The sequence below is a fragment of the Manis pentadactyla genome, chromosome 16 (assembly GCF_030020395.1).
Source record: "Manis pentadactyla isolate mManPen7 chromosome 16, mManPen7.hap1, whole genome shotgun sequence".
Taxonomy (NCBI): Eukaryota; Metazoa; Chordata; class Mammalia; order Pholidota; family Manidae; genus Manis; species Manis pentadactyla.
In genome coordinates, this window is record NC_080034.1 from 30,141,081 (window position 1) to 30,159,437 (window position 18,357).

Below are 18,357 nucleotides of genomic sequence, written 5' to 3' on the forward strand. Positions count from 1 at the left end.
AGATATTTAAAATTAAATTGTAAAAATACTATATTCAGTATTAACAACTTTTGAACCAGTAAACAAACATATAAATGTACAACTCTTCAATTTTTAACATTTACAATGTTCATTCTATTCAGTGATGAAAAGTAAATTATTCTTTTTTCAAAGCCATCTTAATGTTTTTCAAGCCATTAGTAAGTGTATTTTTCTTGAACAACACATTTATTCTTCTAGGCACTGTAATTTCTATTTTCATAACTGAGTATTTCTAATCACTGGATAGAATGAGGGCAACTGTATCTACATTTCCTCTTAAACTTTCTGATAACAGCTTACAGTTATACACTATATATTTGGGTGAATATTTAAATGAAATTAAAAATAACAGCCCAGACATATGTACCTCTAATTCGATTTTCTAGTAAAATTCTATTTATTATGTAACATAATATGATGAAACATACTATGTAACACAGTATGATGAAATTACTTACATCTCGATCTACTGTAGTTGCAAAGCCAATGGCCTCTTTTTGTGTACAGTTAACAGCTTTCTGAAGAGTATAAATAACTTGTTCATAGGTATGAACCTCATCATTAAACAGCATGCAATAGTAGGTGTCATTCTTCTCTCTGTGGGATAAAACATTAATTATTTATTATTTGTTTGCATATTATCTTGCTCCAGGCTGATTTATTAACAGTGTACTTTGTTCTAGGGAACATGCTAAGTACTGGACACATATCTGTAAATGAAGTCATCTGTGTTCCCATGCTCTATGACACTACTGTCTGGTAGGGAAGATATAGATAATGGATATATAGTTCTATGTGAACCACCTTTCAGCAAGAAGAGTAGGATGCTAGAGCAGGGCAAAACAGATATGGGACTTCAGAAAACTTCCAGAGAAGTAATCTGAGACCCAAAGTCAGAACTGGGTATCAGTGGTTCTCAATTGGGGGCAATTCTCTTCTACCTCTTATAAATGACCATCTGGCAATATACAGAGACAGTTCTGGTTGTCATGACTGAGGTGGGATTGCCACTGGCATCTAGTGTGTAAGGGCCAAGGATACTCCAATATACTAAATATACTCCAGTCCACGAGACAGTCCTCATAACAAAGAATTAACCTGGTACTGAAAGCCAACAGTGTCAGTGTTGAGAAACCCTGAGCTAGAGAGGAAGGTGAAAGCAAAGGCCCCAGCAAAGTAAATAGTGGGAGCTGAAGCACAGGGAGGATGGAAGACATTAATCTTGGAATTAATCCAAGGAATCCTGAAGACCTTACAGTGGATTTTGATTTTGCCATCCTAATGGCAATCAAGGATTTGAAATAGGAGATATGGTCAAATTTGCCTTGATGTTTATTTTGGCTACAGTGTGGAGAATGAATCATGAGGGACAAAAGTAGATTTGGCAGTCCAGGGAGGGAGGCCATGTTGCCCAAGGATGAATATGGACCAGGAGAGTGGTAACGGAGATGAATAGAAGCAGAACAATTTGACAGAGGGAGAACCAGCTGGACTTGAAAACTAAATGGATATGGGTGACTCAGGTTTCTGGATAGACGGAATGCCATTTACCAAGATGGGAAAACATTACAAGAAAAGCAAGTTAGATTCTATCCCCCCTCTATGTTGGTAGACCTAAACCTACAATGGAACAAAAAAAAATAAAAGCAAAACTCCTTTATTCTCTAGGGTCTAACTTTGAATCTTAGATTAATAGTTTTCAATTTGGAGTATATGAAGATAAGGTCATGAGATACTAAGTCATTTTCAACATTTCCAAAAACGTACAGTAACACATCATTTTATTTAAAAAATACTTAAACCCACAACCTATTAAACTGGAACACCATTTAGAAAGCAAAAAGAAACACCATTGATATTCTTTAGACCCTTACTCCAACCTTAAATAGGAATACAATTCCAACAAGCCTGGGTATAATTAAAGTAAAAGAGAAGGGTGTCTGAGGCAAGCACACGCACACAGAAAAATAAGTCCTTAACCATAACATAGCTGTGGCAGAATCCAGCTCTCTGGTCACAACTTTGCAACATCTTTAATAATGGTAAAAATGTTAGGTGTACATGAAAAGCAGCAAGAAGTGTGGAATATATTTTTTAAAAATTTAAAATCAAAATGGTTAAAATTAAGCATTTAGTCAAACAGAAAACTCAAACAGCTCATTTCCTAATATATCTGACAGATGAAACAGAACGAATTGTAGAGTTAACTTAACCAGCTTTATCACACAAAGAAGAGAAAACTGCCTGTGCAAGAAACTAGTGGCAGAGCTTGACATGGCTTAAATATGGCTATAAACCAATTCAACAAACCAGCTAACAGAGAGAAACCTCTACCAACCAAATGGATCACTATAAACCAAGGTATTGAACTACGGAAAACTAATTATTAAAAAAAGAAAAGATTATGTTCTATCCTAGCTATATTAAAGTTAACTGAAGGAATTAGGATTAAAACGGTTAAAATTGTGAGCAAATACAATTACAAAGAATAAATGGGTTGTACTTACAGTATCTCTAAATCTACTGGCAGTTCATTTTCTTTTTCCCAGGTTAATATCTCTACTGCATACCGAAACATAAGAGCAAAAATGTTGTAAGTTCTTGCTATCACATCTTCTGATAAATGCACAAGAGGATCCTGAAAAAACAAACAGGGTAAAAACCCAACCATGTTAAATGTACATTAATTGTCCTCTTTCAAATTCTGTCCCCACCCCTCAAAATACACTACTTACTATAAAAAGCTGATTCATTTTCCAACTTGAGCTTCTCTTCAGTTTGACCCTATACATTATATACTAGCAAATCAAGTTTCCTAAAACATTTTGTCAATAATCCTAATTACTGAATATATTGAGCCAAAATATTCAATGGCACTGTAATACCTAATAAATAAATCTAATAATTTTAGAATAGCATTCTAGGATTTTTAAAACCTAACATCAAACCATCTTTATAGTTTTATTCCCTATTAATCCTCAATTTCCAGAATAAACAAAAGAATGTTATCTGAGGATAGACAAGCAGTATTTAGTTTTCTAAGTATAAAGGAGAGCCTGATTTTGAGGATTCCAAAGGGGAAAAGTCAGTAAGGTCAGAAAACTGCTCATCTTAAAACTGATGTTGTAAGAATCACTTGTCTGCTTTCTCTCAGCAGGTCAAGTTGTATATGCATGTAACAGTGAACTCTGCACAGTAGACTCAGAGAATATGTCACGAAATTTCTAGGTTAATGTAAAAAAAGTATTACTAAAAGCATATGTTAAATTTATCATGGTATCTTTTAGTCAAAGTTAGCAAAATGTTTTACACAATCTTTAATCTTAATGTTTTATCTTAAACCTAAACATGTTATTTAGGTTTAATATGTTCATTTCTCAAATAAGAAAATTATTATGTTTCAACATTATGGGAATGGAAATCATACAGAACATTTTGTACATCTTCACCAAAGATAAGCCTAGTTGGAACTAATATAAAACAAATGGAGAAGGGGAGTAAAAAGAATGGAGGAAAAAGGACAAAGATTCTCAAAGGAGATGGGTCTAGGGCCTGAAGAATGTAAGGAAAAGTATGAAAAGAATTTTCAAACTCTTATAGAACTTTTTATCTACAACTCTTTTAAATAGACTGTTTTATATGTCCCATCAAAATACATTTTTTATCCTACTAGCAAGGTTTACTGTTCCTTATGGAAACATTAGAAGTTGTTAACATAGTGAGGCCCACCTGTATGTACAAAGAAGGAACTAGAATCTCCTGATGATTCATAAAAGAGTGGGTATTAATGATAATACAAAGTTAAAACTATACCAAAATAGAAAGTAAAACCAAAACTCAGTTTTCTTGGTGATTTGCTCTCACTATAGTCATTCCACTTGTTATGATTATGTCCCGTAATATAAGACATTTGGAGGATTGAAGAATTATGATAAACAGGATTTGTGAGAATGAAATCGTCCTAGGATAGAAACATTCCCAGTCAGGAATCCAAGCCAGTAAGTAGTGTCCAAACACAGTTCAACAAAATCCCAGGCCCTGGTAGAGATGTTTCCTATTTGAATTACAGATCAGTTTAAAAAAATACATAATTTTTATAATTATATATAGTTTGTATAGAGTATATAATCTATGTTATATTACATATTGGGGATCACCAACTGGTAATTTTGCTGCTACATTAACTCAGTTTGAGGAGGCTGAGGGATACAGATTTTTCTGCCGTCTTTGTACACACATTACCTTCTTAAAAATGGTCACTGATTAAGAATTATTTCTGCAGTGAAGAGAAACTAGGCTGTGCAAGTCTACTCATAGATGAAGTAAATGCTAGGAAAATACTTCTCAAAGTGCTCTTATCACAGCATTAGTCAGCTGGAATGAGTAAATAAATGACCATCTTATCCTATGTTGTATTATCAATGATGATTCAGTCATGGCTGTTTGATTATATTTATGTTAGAGAATGCAAGCCTTTGTCAGTAAGCCAAGTTTGATTTACTCTAACTAGAAAATGCAAGGCATACTGTTAAATAGGTTATCTGTTGGTATCTTAAAAAGCAGTGGGAATTAGGGAGAACTTTAAATCTTTCATGTGATACACTTCTAAAATGTTTGAATTTTTGAAATGTTAGCATGTACTATATTACAACGAAGATTTTAACCATTATATGCAAATAAGGAGGTATGAATGATGGTTTTCTTTATACTTCCCAACTAAAGCCAAAAAGAAACTAGAAATGGAATAGTCATCAAAATAACCTATATCATGAAATTACTTTCTAACAAATAAATAGTATAGATATCAACTTATAAAAAAATTCATTAACAATACTACTTTTGTCTATTTTATTACTGGGATTTAAAAAATTAGAGTATCAAAAAAAATTCCACTGCTAAAAATGTTTTAAAAAAACAGTATAATGTACTAACAAAGAATTTCATTATTGGAATTTACTTAGGTTTAAAGCCCAGCACCTGCATTTACTATGTGAGACACTTCGGGCAAGTTTCTTAATCTCTCAAAAACGCAAGCTTCTGTGGCTACAAAAATATTGGTAACAGCAGTATTTATCTTACAAGACTGTTTTGAGGATTAAATGAAACAAAGTATAGCATTTAGCATAAGATTCAGGTACTAATAATCCTTGGTCTGCATTCATATGAGATAAAAGCAGCACTAATAAGTGAAAATTTCAGACAAAAAAATCTTCATTAAGGTTTGTTCAGGTACTATTTGTTACTGAATTAAATTTCATTCTAAAAAGACTATTGTAACCTAAGAATACATCCAGTATAGCATGACAGAATGAAAAAATAGATGTACAAAGCAGGTAAAGATGAAAATAAATTGAACTCAAGATAACATATATTTCTAAACGCAGATCATATAAATTTCCATACAGCTACTACAGACAGGCTGTGTTAGCAAACATTTTGCTGCTTCCCAGAAGCCTCAACAAAAGGAAACACATCAGTATCAGCCTGATACCGCAAGAAACCTAACACTTCCCAACGGAGAGACCTAAGAGAAATTTCTCATGACCCTTAAGAAGATCAGCAAAGGAGACACTATATATCATGTGGTGGTTCTCAACTAGAAGAAGCCTCCCCACTCATCCCCCTCCACTGATCACTCCCACACCCAAGGGCCAATTTCAAAACCTGGTAGTGCATTTATGGTCACAGTGATGGGAAATGCCACTGCCATTTAATAGGTGGGAATCAGGTATTATAAACACAATGTTTCTAAGAGTGTATACTTGGGGACAGCAAACTTCTTCTGTAAAGAGTAAGGTAAACAAGTATTTAAGATTTTGCATATAGGGTCTCTGTTGTCTTACACAATTTTGCTATTGTAGAGGAAAAACAGCTACAGACAATACATAAACAATTAAGAATGGCTGTGTTGTAATAAAATTTTATTTATGGACACTGAAATTTAAACTTCATATAATTTTCACATCACAAAATACTGTCTTACTGTTTTTGACTATTTAAAAATATAAAAAGTATTAAAAACAATTCTATGACAAAGCACATCTCAAATATATAGCTTTCTTCCACTTCAAGCATAGAATATAGAAGCCTTAGATATATGTATGAATTTAGTGAGTGGGCACCAAGTATGCTAAACACAATGTTATCATTTTAATAGCCTATCATATAGTCTTACCTTTGAACACTTTGACAACATTTATCTTAATGAATTTTTAAATAGGAGTTAAATGGCAGGGTTTGGAGGTTTTATTCTCTGTCAAGTTGCTGGAACATACATGCTCCAGGCAGGACCATATAACTTCAGCCAGGTAGGTGATATTGCTGGCATCTTCTTAGCATTTAGGAAATTAACCAAAATCTGCATGATTTGACAGCTACCCCAACTGTGTGAGGATAAACCCAACAGAGTAACTGTAGATTCAGAACTTTTCTTAGAAAACTATTTTAAGTCTACTCTATAAGAAGGATAAAAAGGTAACAAGTCCTAAGTCTTTTTTTTTAAAGAATTTGAGGTGAAATTCCTGTAACATAAATTAACCATTTTAAAGTGAACTCAGTGGTTTTTAGTACATTCATAATGTTGCACCCCTACCAACCTCTATTTAGTTCTAAAACCTTTCTTTCACTTCAAAGTAAAATCCCTTACCCAAATTAAGCAGTTTTCTCCATTCTCCACTTCCCCAGCCCCTGGCAACCACCAATCTGTGTTCTGTTTCTACAGATTTATCTATTCTGGATATTTCATACAAATGGAATCATACAACATGTGACACCTTTTGTGCCTGGCTTCTTTCACTTAGCATAATGTTTTGGAGGTTCATCCATGTTGCAGCATATAGTAGTACTTCATTCCTTTTTATGGCTGAGTAATTACACAATATTGTGTGTGTGTGTGTGTGTGTGTGTGTGTGTGTGTGTGTATATACACACATATGTACATTTGTTTGTCCATTTAGCCACTGATAGATATTTTGGCTGTTTTCACCTTTTGGCCTTTGTGAGTAATGCTGCTATGAACGTGTGTACACGTACTTATTTGAATACTTGTTTTCAGTTCTTTTGGGAATACTGTTGACCCTTAAACAACATGGGTTTGAACTGTCTGGGTCCACCATGGATTTTTTCAATAAATATATTGGAAATTTTTTTTTTTTTAGAAATTTGTGACAATTTGAAAAAACATTTTCTTTTCTCTAGCTTTATTGTAAAAATGCAGTATATAATACATATTACAAAATAAGTGTTGATTCATTTTTTATTGGTAATACTTCTAGTCAACAATAGACTATTAGTTGTTAAGTTTTGGGGAAGTCAAAAGTTGTATGTGGATTTTCAGTTGTGTGAGCTCGGTGCCCCCAAACTGTATACCCAGGTATGGAATTACAAGCTCATATGGCAAGTCCACGTTTACTATTGTGAGGAATAGCCAAACCTTTTCCCATAGTACTGAATCATTTTGTATTCCCACTATAAACATACAAAGTTCCAATCTGTCTACATTCATGTCAACACTTATTTTCCTTTTTTTTATTATAGCCATCCTCATGGGTGTGAAGTGGTATCACATTATGGCTTCAATTTGCATTTCCCTAATGACTATGCATGTTTTCATATGTTTGTTGGTCATTTGTGTTACATATTCTCTGGAGAAACATCTATTCAAGTCCTTTGTCCATTTTTAATTGGATTTTTTGTTGTTGAGTTGTTAAGATACATATGCTGGATACTAGACAGGTCCAGTAATCCTCCCTTATACATGCTTTTCTTTTCTGCTGTTTCAGTTACCCACAGTCAACCCATGGTATGGAAGCAGATGATCCTCTTGATGTATTGTTGTCAGAAGGTCAGCAGTAACCTAATGCTACATCACAACATTCCTCTCACTTCATCTCATCATGCAGGCATTCTGTCAGCTCACATAACCACAACAGTGAGTCAGTACAATAAGATATTTTGAGACGGAGAGAGGCCGGATTCACATAACTTTTATTATAGTATGTTGTTATAACTGTTCTAATCTTATTATTAGTTATTATTGTTAATCTCTTAGTGTGCCTAATTCATAAATTAAACTTTATCATACACATGTATGATTAGGAAAAAAACATGTTATTTATAGGATTTGGTACTATCTGCCATTTCACGTGATCTTAGAACGTATTCCTCATGGATAAGGGGGACTACTGTATGATTTGCAAATATTTTCTCTCACAGTCCTAAAGTTTTATACTAGTTTTCAATTTTTTTTAAAGCACAACTCTTTTTAAATAAAAATATATCTTTGTATTTTTACATACAGAACTCCAATCCAATACACAAAAGAGATAAAAATGGAGCAAGTGGACAAATCTGAAACCCTGACCACTCGGTGTCTCTCTGGTAAATCCTAAAACAACTATACTAAGCAAGTCAAACACAAACAAAATATGTTTTCTATAGCACTGAATCATTTGGCACAAATTTTGATTTGCCCAAAATATAGTGAGACACAGTATAACAGACACTGTCCTACACTATAAAGTTTTGACTATTCTGTTAAAATATTTGAGACCTGTAAGGTATGTGCACAAGCAGGACCTAGTAACGTCCATTTGCCCCAAATCTGTATCAAACCTGCTAACAATTCAGAATGTTATTAGCATTCTGAATGTACCCACATCTCTGGCATTTAAAAATAAAATCTGAAATAAGGATCCTGGATCAAATATCAAATTGTCATAAACAGCAGAGATGCAAGTTATTTATTTGGTAAGAGTCCATTGTATCATTACAAATGTCATTTAGAGAAAAAGTAATCAGGGACAACAACAATCTTAAGATCACATAATTACACCTGAATTGAGGTACAATTGGTACTGAGCTATCATCTTTGTACTTGGTCTTGGCAAATATCCAGTGACACTGATTTACCAGGAGATGATGATTAGGACTGGCTACCATTCTATGGCATAGAAAAAGGAATCCTGGCCTACAGAGTCATAGTCACAACACAAATATACAAGACCAATGAAATTAACTGGATGACACATATAGGAAAAATAATCCTTCAATAATAAATGAGGACTTTAAAAAAGCCCCTCACATATGCTTAAAATAAAACCTCAAACATATAAAAAGTCCAAATTAAACTAAATTCCCAGAATTTCAAGTATATACTTCTATCTTAGTACGGCATCCATAAAATGCAAGGAACTTTCAAAATATACTTGGTCACTGTTAATAGTAATAAGACTACTGCTTGTCCATTTCTCATAACCTAATTCCTGTGTCTGAAAACATTTTAAATTCATGGTTCAAACATTATTTCCTTAAAAACAACTTTGTGAAAATGTTTTTACCTCTTCTTCCTCAATTTCAGAGGTGTTAAGTTCATGTTTTTGACAGTAAGGACCCTCTTTCCAAGCTTCAGTATCACCACAGTCACAGAAACCTCCACCTCCTGATGTGGTCATCTTAAAAAAAAATTGTAAAGTATCTTGTCAATAAGTATTTACTGAGGGCTATCAGATTGTAAATGAGATATCAAGTGCTAAGGAAATAACATTTGCTAAGTGTTTAATTTCTTTGGAGGGCTAAATTAAATAAAATGCCAAATTCTCAATGTTTTAAGGTTAATAAGCCTAGAGGCTAATTTAAGTGATTTCCAAATAAAATAAGCTACTCTGTAGTGTCCAGTAAACTACAGATATTTTAAAGAGGTAAAATATGTCTATTTACATGACTTCCTCAATTAAGAAAATCATGAGGGTCATCCTGCTGGGTTTTGGCTAAACTGGCATGACGTTGGTACCTATGCTACCAGGTTACAGTGCTATAATGTAGCAGATTCAAGAGTTATAAAGATTCCTATAGTTGCTGTCCCCTAGAAGAGTCTAGTAAGAGTGCTGTTTCGCAGGAAGAAAGTGACCAACAAAAACTATGAAACACTTTATTTTTCTTTTCTGACATTCCCTAAATAGCATTCTTTGAAAAGGAAGGAAGCTTAGGAAATAATAAAGTGGGTTGCCTGGTCGTAACAACTTTTCACCACCTGAGGGGTTCAAGAATTATATTTCCTTAAGAGATAGCAATGAATCAAGGAATCTGTCATGACAGAGCTTATTTTTAAAATTACTGGTAGACTGGAAATTCTGTTTTAAAAAATACTGTGCCAGGGAATTTTGGAATGGGTATTAGATGCAAATTTAAGAATGAGCCCTATGATACTGTGCCCAAAGAAAGTATCTGAGTGTTACACATCACAATATAATTAGTGTAAACACACAGACTGACCAACAAAAACTATAGTAATAGTTTATTTTTCTTTACTAACATTCCCTAAGAAGTTAAGTCTAGGATTCCCTGGAGTTGCAAAGATGTATGGGCAGCCAGCCATTTGGAAAATAGTAACTCCCATCCTAAAGCTTTTATGCTTGTTCTGGTTACCAAAGATAGGTAAAACAGCTTAAAGGAAACTGAGATTCTTTTACTGATTTATGAAAATAAAGAGTACATACCAAAATACAAGGAGTTCAATTTTGTAGCTGCTTCAGTTAATTATTAATACTTCAGTGAATAAAAAACAAATAGGAGGAAAAGTTCTGAACCAACAGGACTCCTTAATCAGTAACAAGATTGCAGTATTCCATCTCTATCATTTTATTTGAGATTAGGGTTTAAAGTTCCTGCTACTAATAGTTCCTTAATATTTGAGTGTTCATGGCTCTGTCTTCAGTTTCTAGTAGAGGAATGAGGACAGGCTTAGCAATAATCTGCCTTTATCTGTATCCTTGACTTAAAGCAAACATACCTAATTTTTGGAAAAGTAAAAGGAAGTCAAATTGGTAGGTCTTATGTTCTAGAGTTGGGCCCTTTTCTATGTTACAGTAGATTCCTCTTTAATATTAAGAAATGACAAATCTCAAGTAGAAGATGACCAATAGGAAGAACATTTCTTAAATGTAGAATCCTGTCCCTTTTCCTTACTCCTTTTCTCACACATCCTCCCTTCAGAATTTCCCTCTCATACTTTTAACTAATATTTAGCCTCTAAATTTTGATAAATTTCTTTATAAATCTAGAATTACAAAGATTAATAAACACAAATAGCAAAACAAAGTAGTTGAAAACCAATATGCAAGAGCTAATATGTTATTTTTCTTAGACCATGTGTTCCTAGAAATCTAAATTCATAATTCACTTTTATACTGCTATCCTATGTTTAATGGTGTTTAACATTTTTCTTAAACCTCTCTACCACACTTTAGTGTTAAATCTTGGAATTTTAAAAAGGCAGAAAAGGTAGCTAGTATAAAACTCAATTCTAGGTATGGTTATTATCTGGACATTACTAACCCTATATCGGTGGTCTCTGTGAATACTTCCCAAAAAGCACTCCATGCATAAAACACAAGTTGGATCAACTGCACAGTCTCTGTAAAGTTAAAGAAAAAAAAAATCAGAGTGTCATAAAATAACTATATATTTTACAACATAACATTTCAATTTGGAATCCATCCTAGAAGAGCCAGAATAGTGAAGTACCTCAGTGTTAGAAGGAAATATTATTCTCAAAGTTCTGTCAGATCTTTGGTCATTGAGGTCAGCTTAAAAAACTTGCTTCTCATTATGAATGTGTTAGGTAATCTTTGAAAGCACATGTATTACTAGAATGGTAATTTCCTCCAAAGTTTTGGGGAAATCACATTTTATGTTAAAACACAGATGTACATGGAATAGGTTTAAAATTTTAAGATATATCTTGAGATTTCAAATAACTTCCTCCAAACAGGTGTTTGAGACCAAGGGTCTTCAAAGTGATATATATATATATATGTATGTACCCCCCTAGAAAGACAAGATGTCTAGCTAGGATGCAATAAGACAATATCCAAAGTTATATTTCTATTTAAATTTTAACTAATTTAAAATGGAAATAAGCATTCTAAGTGTTCAATACACAGACTGACATTGGTCTCCTCACTTGGTCTGTACATTTTGTTCGATGGTCACACAACACATGACTCACAAGACGTCCTGATTGGACAGTTATGAGTCCCACAAGGCAGTTGGGATGACAGTGGTGATGTCATTTGTTCCATTTGCTTTCATTATATTGCCAGCTAGATACATTTACAGATTATATTTTAAATAAGAGAATCTCTATATTCTATGAAATGAGATGGGGAGTCATAAAAATCTTTAAATTTCCCCTTATCCTTGTTCCTGTTTCCTCACAGGCAACTACTCTATTGTGTTTACTGTGTGTACTTTTATTTGTATATGTTCTTGCAAAATGTTTTTCAGTGCATGTATTTCTAATGTATGCAAATCTTATGTCATATATCTCATTCTGTTCTTTATTTTTTCACTCCTGTCACATGATCCATTCATTTACATGTGTACATCTGATTTGCTGCTTCTAATCGCTACATAATACACCATGGTACACATCCAGAACATTTTCTCTCTACTATGTTTGCACTGGACAGCTGGATTACCTCCAGTTGTGTTCTACCACAAATAATGCTGCAATGACACCCTGTTAAATGTTCTCTTATGGGTATGTTTGAGACTTTCCTTGGCATGTAAACACAAGAGCCAAATTGTTGGGTTATATACATGTAAAGTTCTTATTCTGAATGCCATGCTACTATCCAGAGTGGTTACATAGCCTCTACCAGTGCGTGAGGCTTTTTATAGTCCTGCATCTTAATATCAAGATAGGAATCACTCAGCAATATTAAACATTGCAAATATTGTCTCCCATTGTCACTTGTGTAATTTTGCCCATGGTGTCCTATGTTACAAAGAACTACCTATTTTGATGCAATTTCCACACACACACACACACAAACTGGTTTGTGCTTTGAGATTTTAAATTCTTTCCCCAATCCCAGGTCATGAAACTATTTTCACTTTCTTCTATTAACCGTTAGTATCTTCCATTAAAGTCTAAGCATTTAATCCATCTGCAGCTTACCTTTGTATAAGATGTAGAATAGAGATAATTTTATTTATCCATATATAATGAGATACTTTTTTTTTACAACACTCTTTAGTGAACTATCTACTTCTATTGATTGTGGTACCACCTTTATAATATATTAGGTTTTCACATATCCTTGGGTCTATATCTAAGATCTCTAACATGTCTAAGTGATACTATTTGTTTGTACCACACCACACTGCAACCAAGGCTTTGTAATATGTCTTAATATCTGGTAGGGTAAATTCCCTTTTATTCACAAACTCTTATTTATTCTTCCATTCACCATTTAGGCTAAGTTTATAGAGTTCCTCAAAAGTATCCAGCTAAAATTTTGACAGGCATTACTTGGAATTTGATAAACTTATTTTTCTACCTATGTGACTAAGAAATTACTCAGGAGTAATATCATCCTTATAAGAGTTAAGTTATCATGTCCATGATTATTTCCTATGTCTTTTATTGAAGTTAAAAGCTTTCTCCATAAGTCCTTTGTATTCTTGATTACAGATTACTATCTAGGTACTTTCTAGGTTTTGTTGTTTCAATGATACATATTTTTTAAAAAACCTCATTTCTAACTGGTTAAGGATTTCCTAGTTAGAAAATAAGTAGTACAGATATTTAGTACCCTTGATAAACTCAAGGCAGTTCTAATAGTTTATTGCTTCTATTGTGTTTTATTCCAAGGTAAATGAGTATACAGTCTGTAAATAATGACAATTTTATCTCTTTCCTTATATTTACAACTTTTATTTATTTTTCTCCCCTTATACTGTTGACAAGGACCTCCAGCAATATGTTAACAGTAGCAGTAATAATAGGCATCCTTGTCTTGCTCTATTAGATATTTAAGTAAACATACCTTACAGCTCTCCATTAAATAGTATGTTCATTGTAGATTTACTAAGTGCCTTTGTAGAAAGAATCAAGCATCTATCTTACTTTTCCTATATAAACTGTACCTTAGAGTAATCAAAGGATTGATGAGAGACTGTGTTTCTTTTACAGAAGACTAGATAAAAAACAAAAAAAGGAATGACAACTTAGATTGCCATGATTTTGCTAGCCCCCAGTGAAATAATGATCTGGCAATAAGCATCAGTGACTCCTAAATCATTAGGTACAAAGGCTAATGAAGACCTTTGTAATGGTTGTATCTGCCAGGTACCTAGTCCACCAATCAATCTTAGCAACAAAAACAGCTAAGCATCATGTGTCTCCTGATATGAAGAATTAAGTTACACATAATAATTATAAAGTTATTATTCCCCCAAGCCACACCATACAACAGAATTTAATCAGGCCTAAGTACCTGTTCAGAGGAAATAGAGGGAATAAAGAAACATGTTAAGCAATTCCATGTGGGCACAATCAGCCAAATCCAGAATGTGGAAAATTTCACATGGCAAACGACCTGGTTTCTTAGTTAGTCACATAAATAGAAAACAGAAAAAGAATGAGGGAGAGAGCTATAGTACATTAAAAGAAAAAATGAGGGATAACAGCCAAATGTAATGCATAAACTTTGAATCTACATTTATGAGTCAATCAGAATAATTTCAACTCTGAGTAGATATTAGATAATACTAAGTAATTAGTGTTAATTATTAAGAATGTTAATGGTTATAGAGAAAAAAGCTGTATATACTGGGTATTGATAAAAAGACATGCTGTCTGGAATTTGCCTCAAAATAGAAAATAGTATGTATGTACAGAGATTAAAAAGAGTTGGTCTATGTTGGTTATTGCTGAAGCTAAGGGATAAGTGTATGTCAGGTTTATTATACCAGTTAGCCTTTTATTACATTTAAAATGTCAATAGAAAGTTTCTAAAACTCTAAAACACACTCAATAAAGTTCCCATATGTATACTTTTGCTAAGAATTTATATCATAAACAATTATTGAAATTTATGTTTTTCTGAATCAAATCAGGATTTTTCCTCTTAAATTTTTCCTCTTAACTTTAACAACTGTTTTAAAGATGAACTATCTTTGAATTCCTGAACTAAACACTATTTGATCATCATCCATCACTTTTTTAGTATATTCTTGGACTCAGATGGCTGGTATTTTATTTAGGATCCTTTCATCCACATTAATAAAGGAAATGGCTTTATAATGTCTTCTTTTCAATCTATCAGGGACTGAAATCAAGATTATTAGTCTATTTTCCGTAGTAACTTGTGTAAGAAAAGAATGAATTGTTCCTTTAAAATTTGGCAGAATTCACCTATGGTCATTCCAGTATGGGATTTGGGGGAGGGAAGAACTTTGTCATTTCAATCTTTTTTATACTGTATTCAAGTTGTCTATCACTTTTCTATAAATTCATCTATTTCATCTAAGTTTTCAAGTTGTTTAGCATTATAGTTCTCGTATTTCAGCAGCTGCCAGACTTTCTTGGTTCACAGCACCTTTAGTATCTCAAGTTTTTTTTTCCTAGACCGAAAGAAATGCTTGTCTGTTTACTAAACAGGTTCAAACGACTTAGTAGCCATTGGGCACTGCACAATTCCTCAAATCTTTGAATCAGACTCGACACTGCCTCCCATTTTGTATTCCACAGGTATTTGCTTTTCAATCACGGCAATGCCAGAGACCCAGCTTTACAAGATTTGACATCATTCAAAGGAATGCAGTGAGTGTACTTAATTTTCATTTTGAATTTTCTGTACTTTCATCTTCTCTTTTGCTTTTTCAGTCTTGCCAAAAAATTGACTTCATAGTTATAGAGTCAGTATCACATTTCACTTTTGTTTCATTTTCTGACCTTTTAATTTCCCTTTTTTCTTTTGAGTGTGCTCATTGTTCTTTTTCTAACTTCTTAACACCAAAAGCTTACCTTGTTTATTTTTTTAAGTAATAGTACTTACAGAAAATTTGCAAAAATATTGAGTCCCTTTATACCCTTACCAAACTTTCCTAATGCTAACCATAGTACAAGGGAATTAACATTGGCACAATATTAACTACAGACCTTATTCAAACGTTATCAGTTTTCCAATAGGTCTTTTTTTCTTTTCCAGGATCCAATACAGGATCCCACATTGCATTAGAAGCCACGTATTCTTAATACCCTCCAATTAGTAACAGTTCCTCAGTCTTTTCTTGACTTTCATGACCATCACCCTTTTGAAGAGAACTGGTAAGTAATTCTGTGGATGTCCCACAATTTGTGTTTAATGTTTTCATTAGATTGAGTTAAGTATTTTTTAGCAAGAATACCGGAGAAATGATGCTGTGTCCTTCTCAGTGCATCATAACATGACATTGATTTGATGTCTTATTACTGTGACATCAACTTTGCTTACTTGGTGAAGATGGTATCTGCCTGATTTCTTAGCTGTAAAGTTGCTACTGTTCTTTTATAATTAAATATATTTAAGGAGATACTTTGTGACTATTAACTATCATACTGTTTCTCAAACTTTCACCCACTAGGTTTAGCATCCACCAATGGTTCCTGCCTATAATTATTACTGTGTTATTTACCTAACAGTCATTTTCTATTTTCCTCATTCCTATTTATCAATTGGAATTCTTTGGTATGGGAAAGATACTAAAAATATCCCTTCTCTCTTGTCTATTTATTCAAATATTTGGTTATATTGGTATGAATTCATGGGTATTTATTTTATTCTACAGGCTATAATTTAATATGGTCATTATTTACTCTACTTATTCAGCTGTGGCCACTGGGAACTCTTTCAAGTTGGCTCCTATGCCCTTTCAACATGTCCCTTCCTTTTTGAGCACTTTACCTTCTGGCACTGCAAGGTGTTGCAGGCTTATTTTGTATATTCCCCATCCCAGCCCTGGAATCAGTCATTTCTCCATGAAATTCTGAATCCTTTCATTGAACAATGGTATTTAGAAACTACTGTCTGGGTACTAGGTATGCTTATTGCTATGAGAGTTTCATTTTTTCTAGGCCCTTTTAGCCAGGAAATATACATATGCATAGATTATTTTCAACCTTTCTTTTTTCTTTGCAAATATTTTAAAGGTATATTTCTTTCTAAATACTCTATTAAGTGTGTCCAAATTTTATCACTCAGTTCTGTTCCTACATTACCTTAGTGATTTCAGTGATATTCTTTTACTTAATGTTAGCAATGTTGGTTTCCAAACATAAAATTTATTTAACCTACCCTTTCGTGATCTGTTTCTAATTTTATTGCATTAAATATAGTGGGAGAACAATCTGTATAGCTCTGAATCTTGAGACTTAACTGAGGTTTCCTTTAATGCCAAGTATATAGATTGCATTTTTAAAAATAAAGATATAATCCACATATTATAAAATTTGCCTTTTTAAAGTATACAACTTAGTATTCTTAGTACATCTATAAGGCTGTATAACCAAAACCAATCAGAACATGTGGAGAAATGTCTATTCAAATCTTTCGCCTACTTTTAAATGGGGTTGTTTTTGTATCCCTTTTGTTTTCTACCATGAATTCTATTTGTCAGATATGAAAAGTTCTACTTTAGTTTTTTTTTGTATCATACTTTTTGCCTGGTTTATTTTCTCCACTGTTTCTGCTTCTGTTTTTAATGACTTTTTCCTTTACTTTGTTGCTCACAGACAACATTTTTGGATTCTTAAAAATCAATCTGAGAGCTGCTGTCTTTATATTTTTATATAAAGCAAGAGTAAAGCTAGAGGCATGTCCTCTAGGAGTCTAACATTTAACAGAATGTTTTTAAGATTTAACAAAAAAGACAAATGTGCACAGTTATAGTACCAGTTGCTAACTGCTATATTAAAGGTATGCTGAATTGGTGAAAGCATCCAAGGATCTGAGAATTTAGGGCTCTGTTGAAAGCAGTCATCTCCAAACTCTCTTGGTCATGCATCCTTTTGTTAAAATTTTTACAGTATGCATTATATTATCTATATGTAAACATATTCATATTAACTTTTCATATTTGTTATATATACACATTGCCCATTAGTAGTAGTATATATATGTGTAAGTTTTATATATATATATGCATTACTCCTATGATGTACTAATTAAGAGTCTCTCCCTTATATTACTGTGTAACTGGAGTCTGAGTAATAGAAAAAAACGAGGCAGAGAATATATCTGAAAAAACAACTTAAACTTACCAAATTTACTTAAGGACATCAATTTACAAATCCAAGAGATTCAAGGAACCCCAAGAGGACAAATACAAAGAACACACAGCTAGGAATCTTACAGTCAAACTGCTAAAATCCAAAGATAAAGTGAAAACCTTGAAGGCAGCTAGCGAAAACCAACACAATGCATACAAGGGAACATAGATACGCGATGAAAGCTGAAATAATCAGAAACGATAGAGGGTGGAAGATAACAGAACAAGATCTTTAAAATG

General features: G+C 33.1%; 1 protein-coding gene across 8 annotated transcripts in view; it reads right to left on the minus strand.

Moving 5' to 3' along the window:
• Positions 1–18,357, minus strand: part of UBR2 (ubiquitin protein ligase E3 component n-recognin 2) — a 117,842-nt gene that overhangs the window by 69,341 nt on the left and 30,144 nt on the right. For 7 of the 8 annotated variants that reach the window (XR_005029199.2, XR_005029200.2, XM_036907211.2 and 4 more), the window contains 4 exons: positions 11,356–11,434; positions 9,360–9,473; positions 2,529–2,659; positions 480–618 (listed from right to left, as the gene is read on the minus strand). Coding sequence is in view for 6 of the 8 variants with exons in the window: in XM_036907211.2 (XP_036763106.2) it covers positions 480–618; positions 2,529–2,659; positions 9,360–9,473; positions 11,356–11,434 (463 nt within the window). In the remaining 2 variants the exon portion in view is untranslated. The remainder of the gene's footprint in view (positions 1–479; positions 619–2,528; positions 2,660–9,359; positions 9,474–11,355; positions 11,435–18,357) is intronic. The other variant, XM_036907214.2, reaches the window with a different exon arrangement.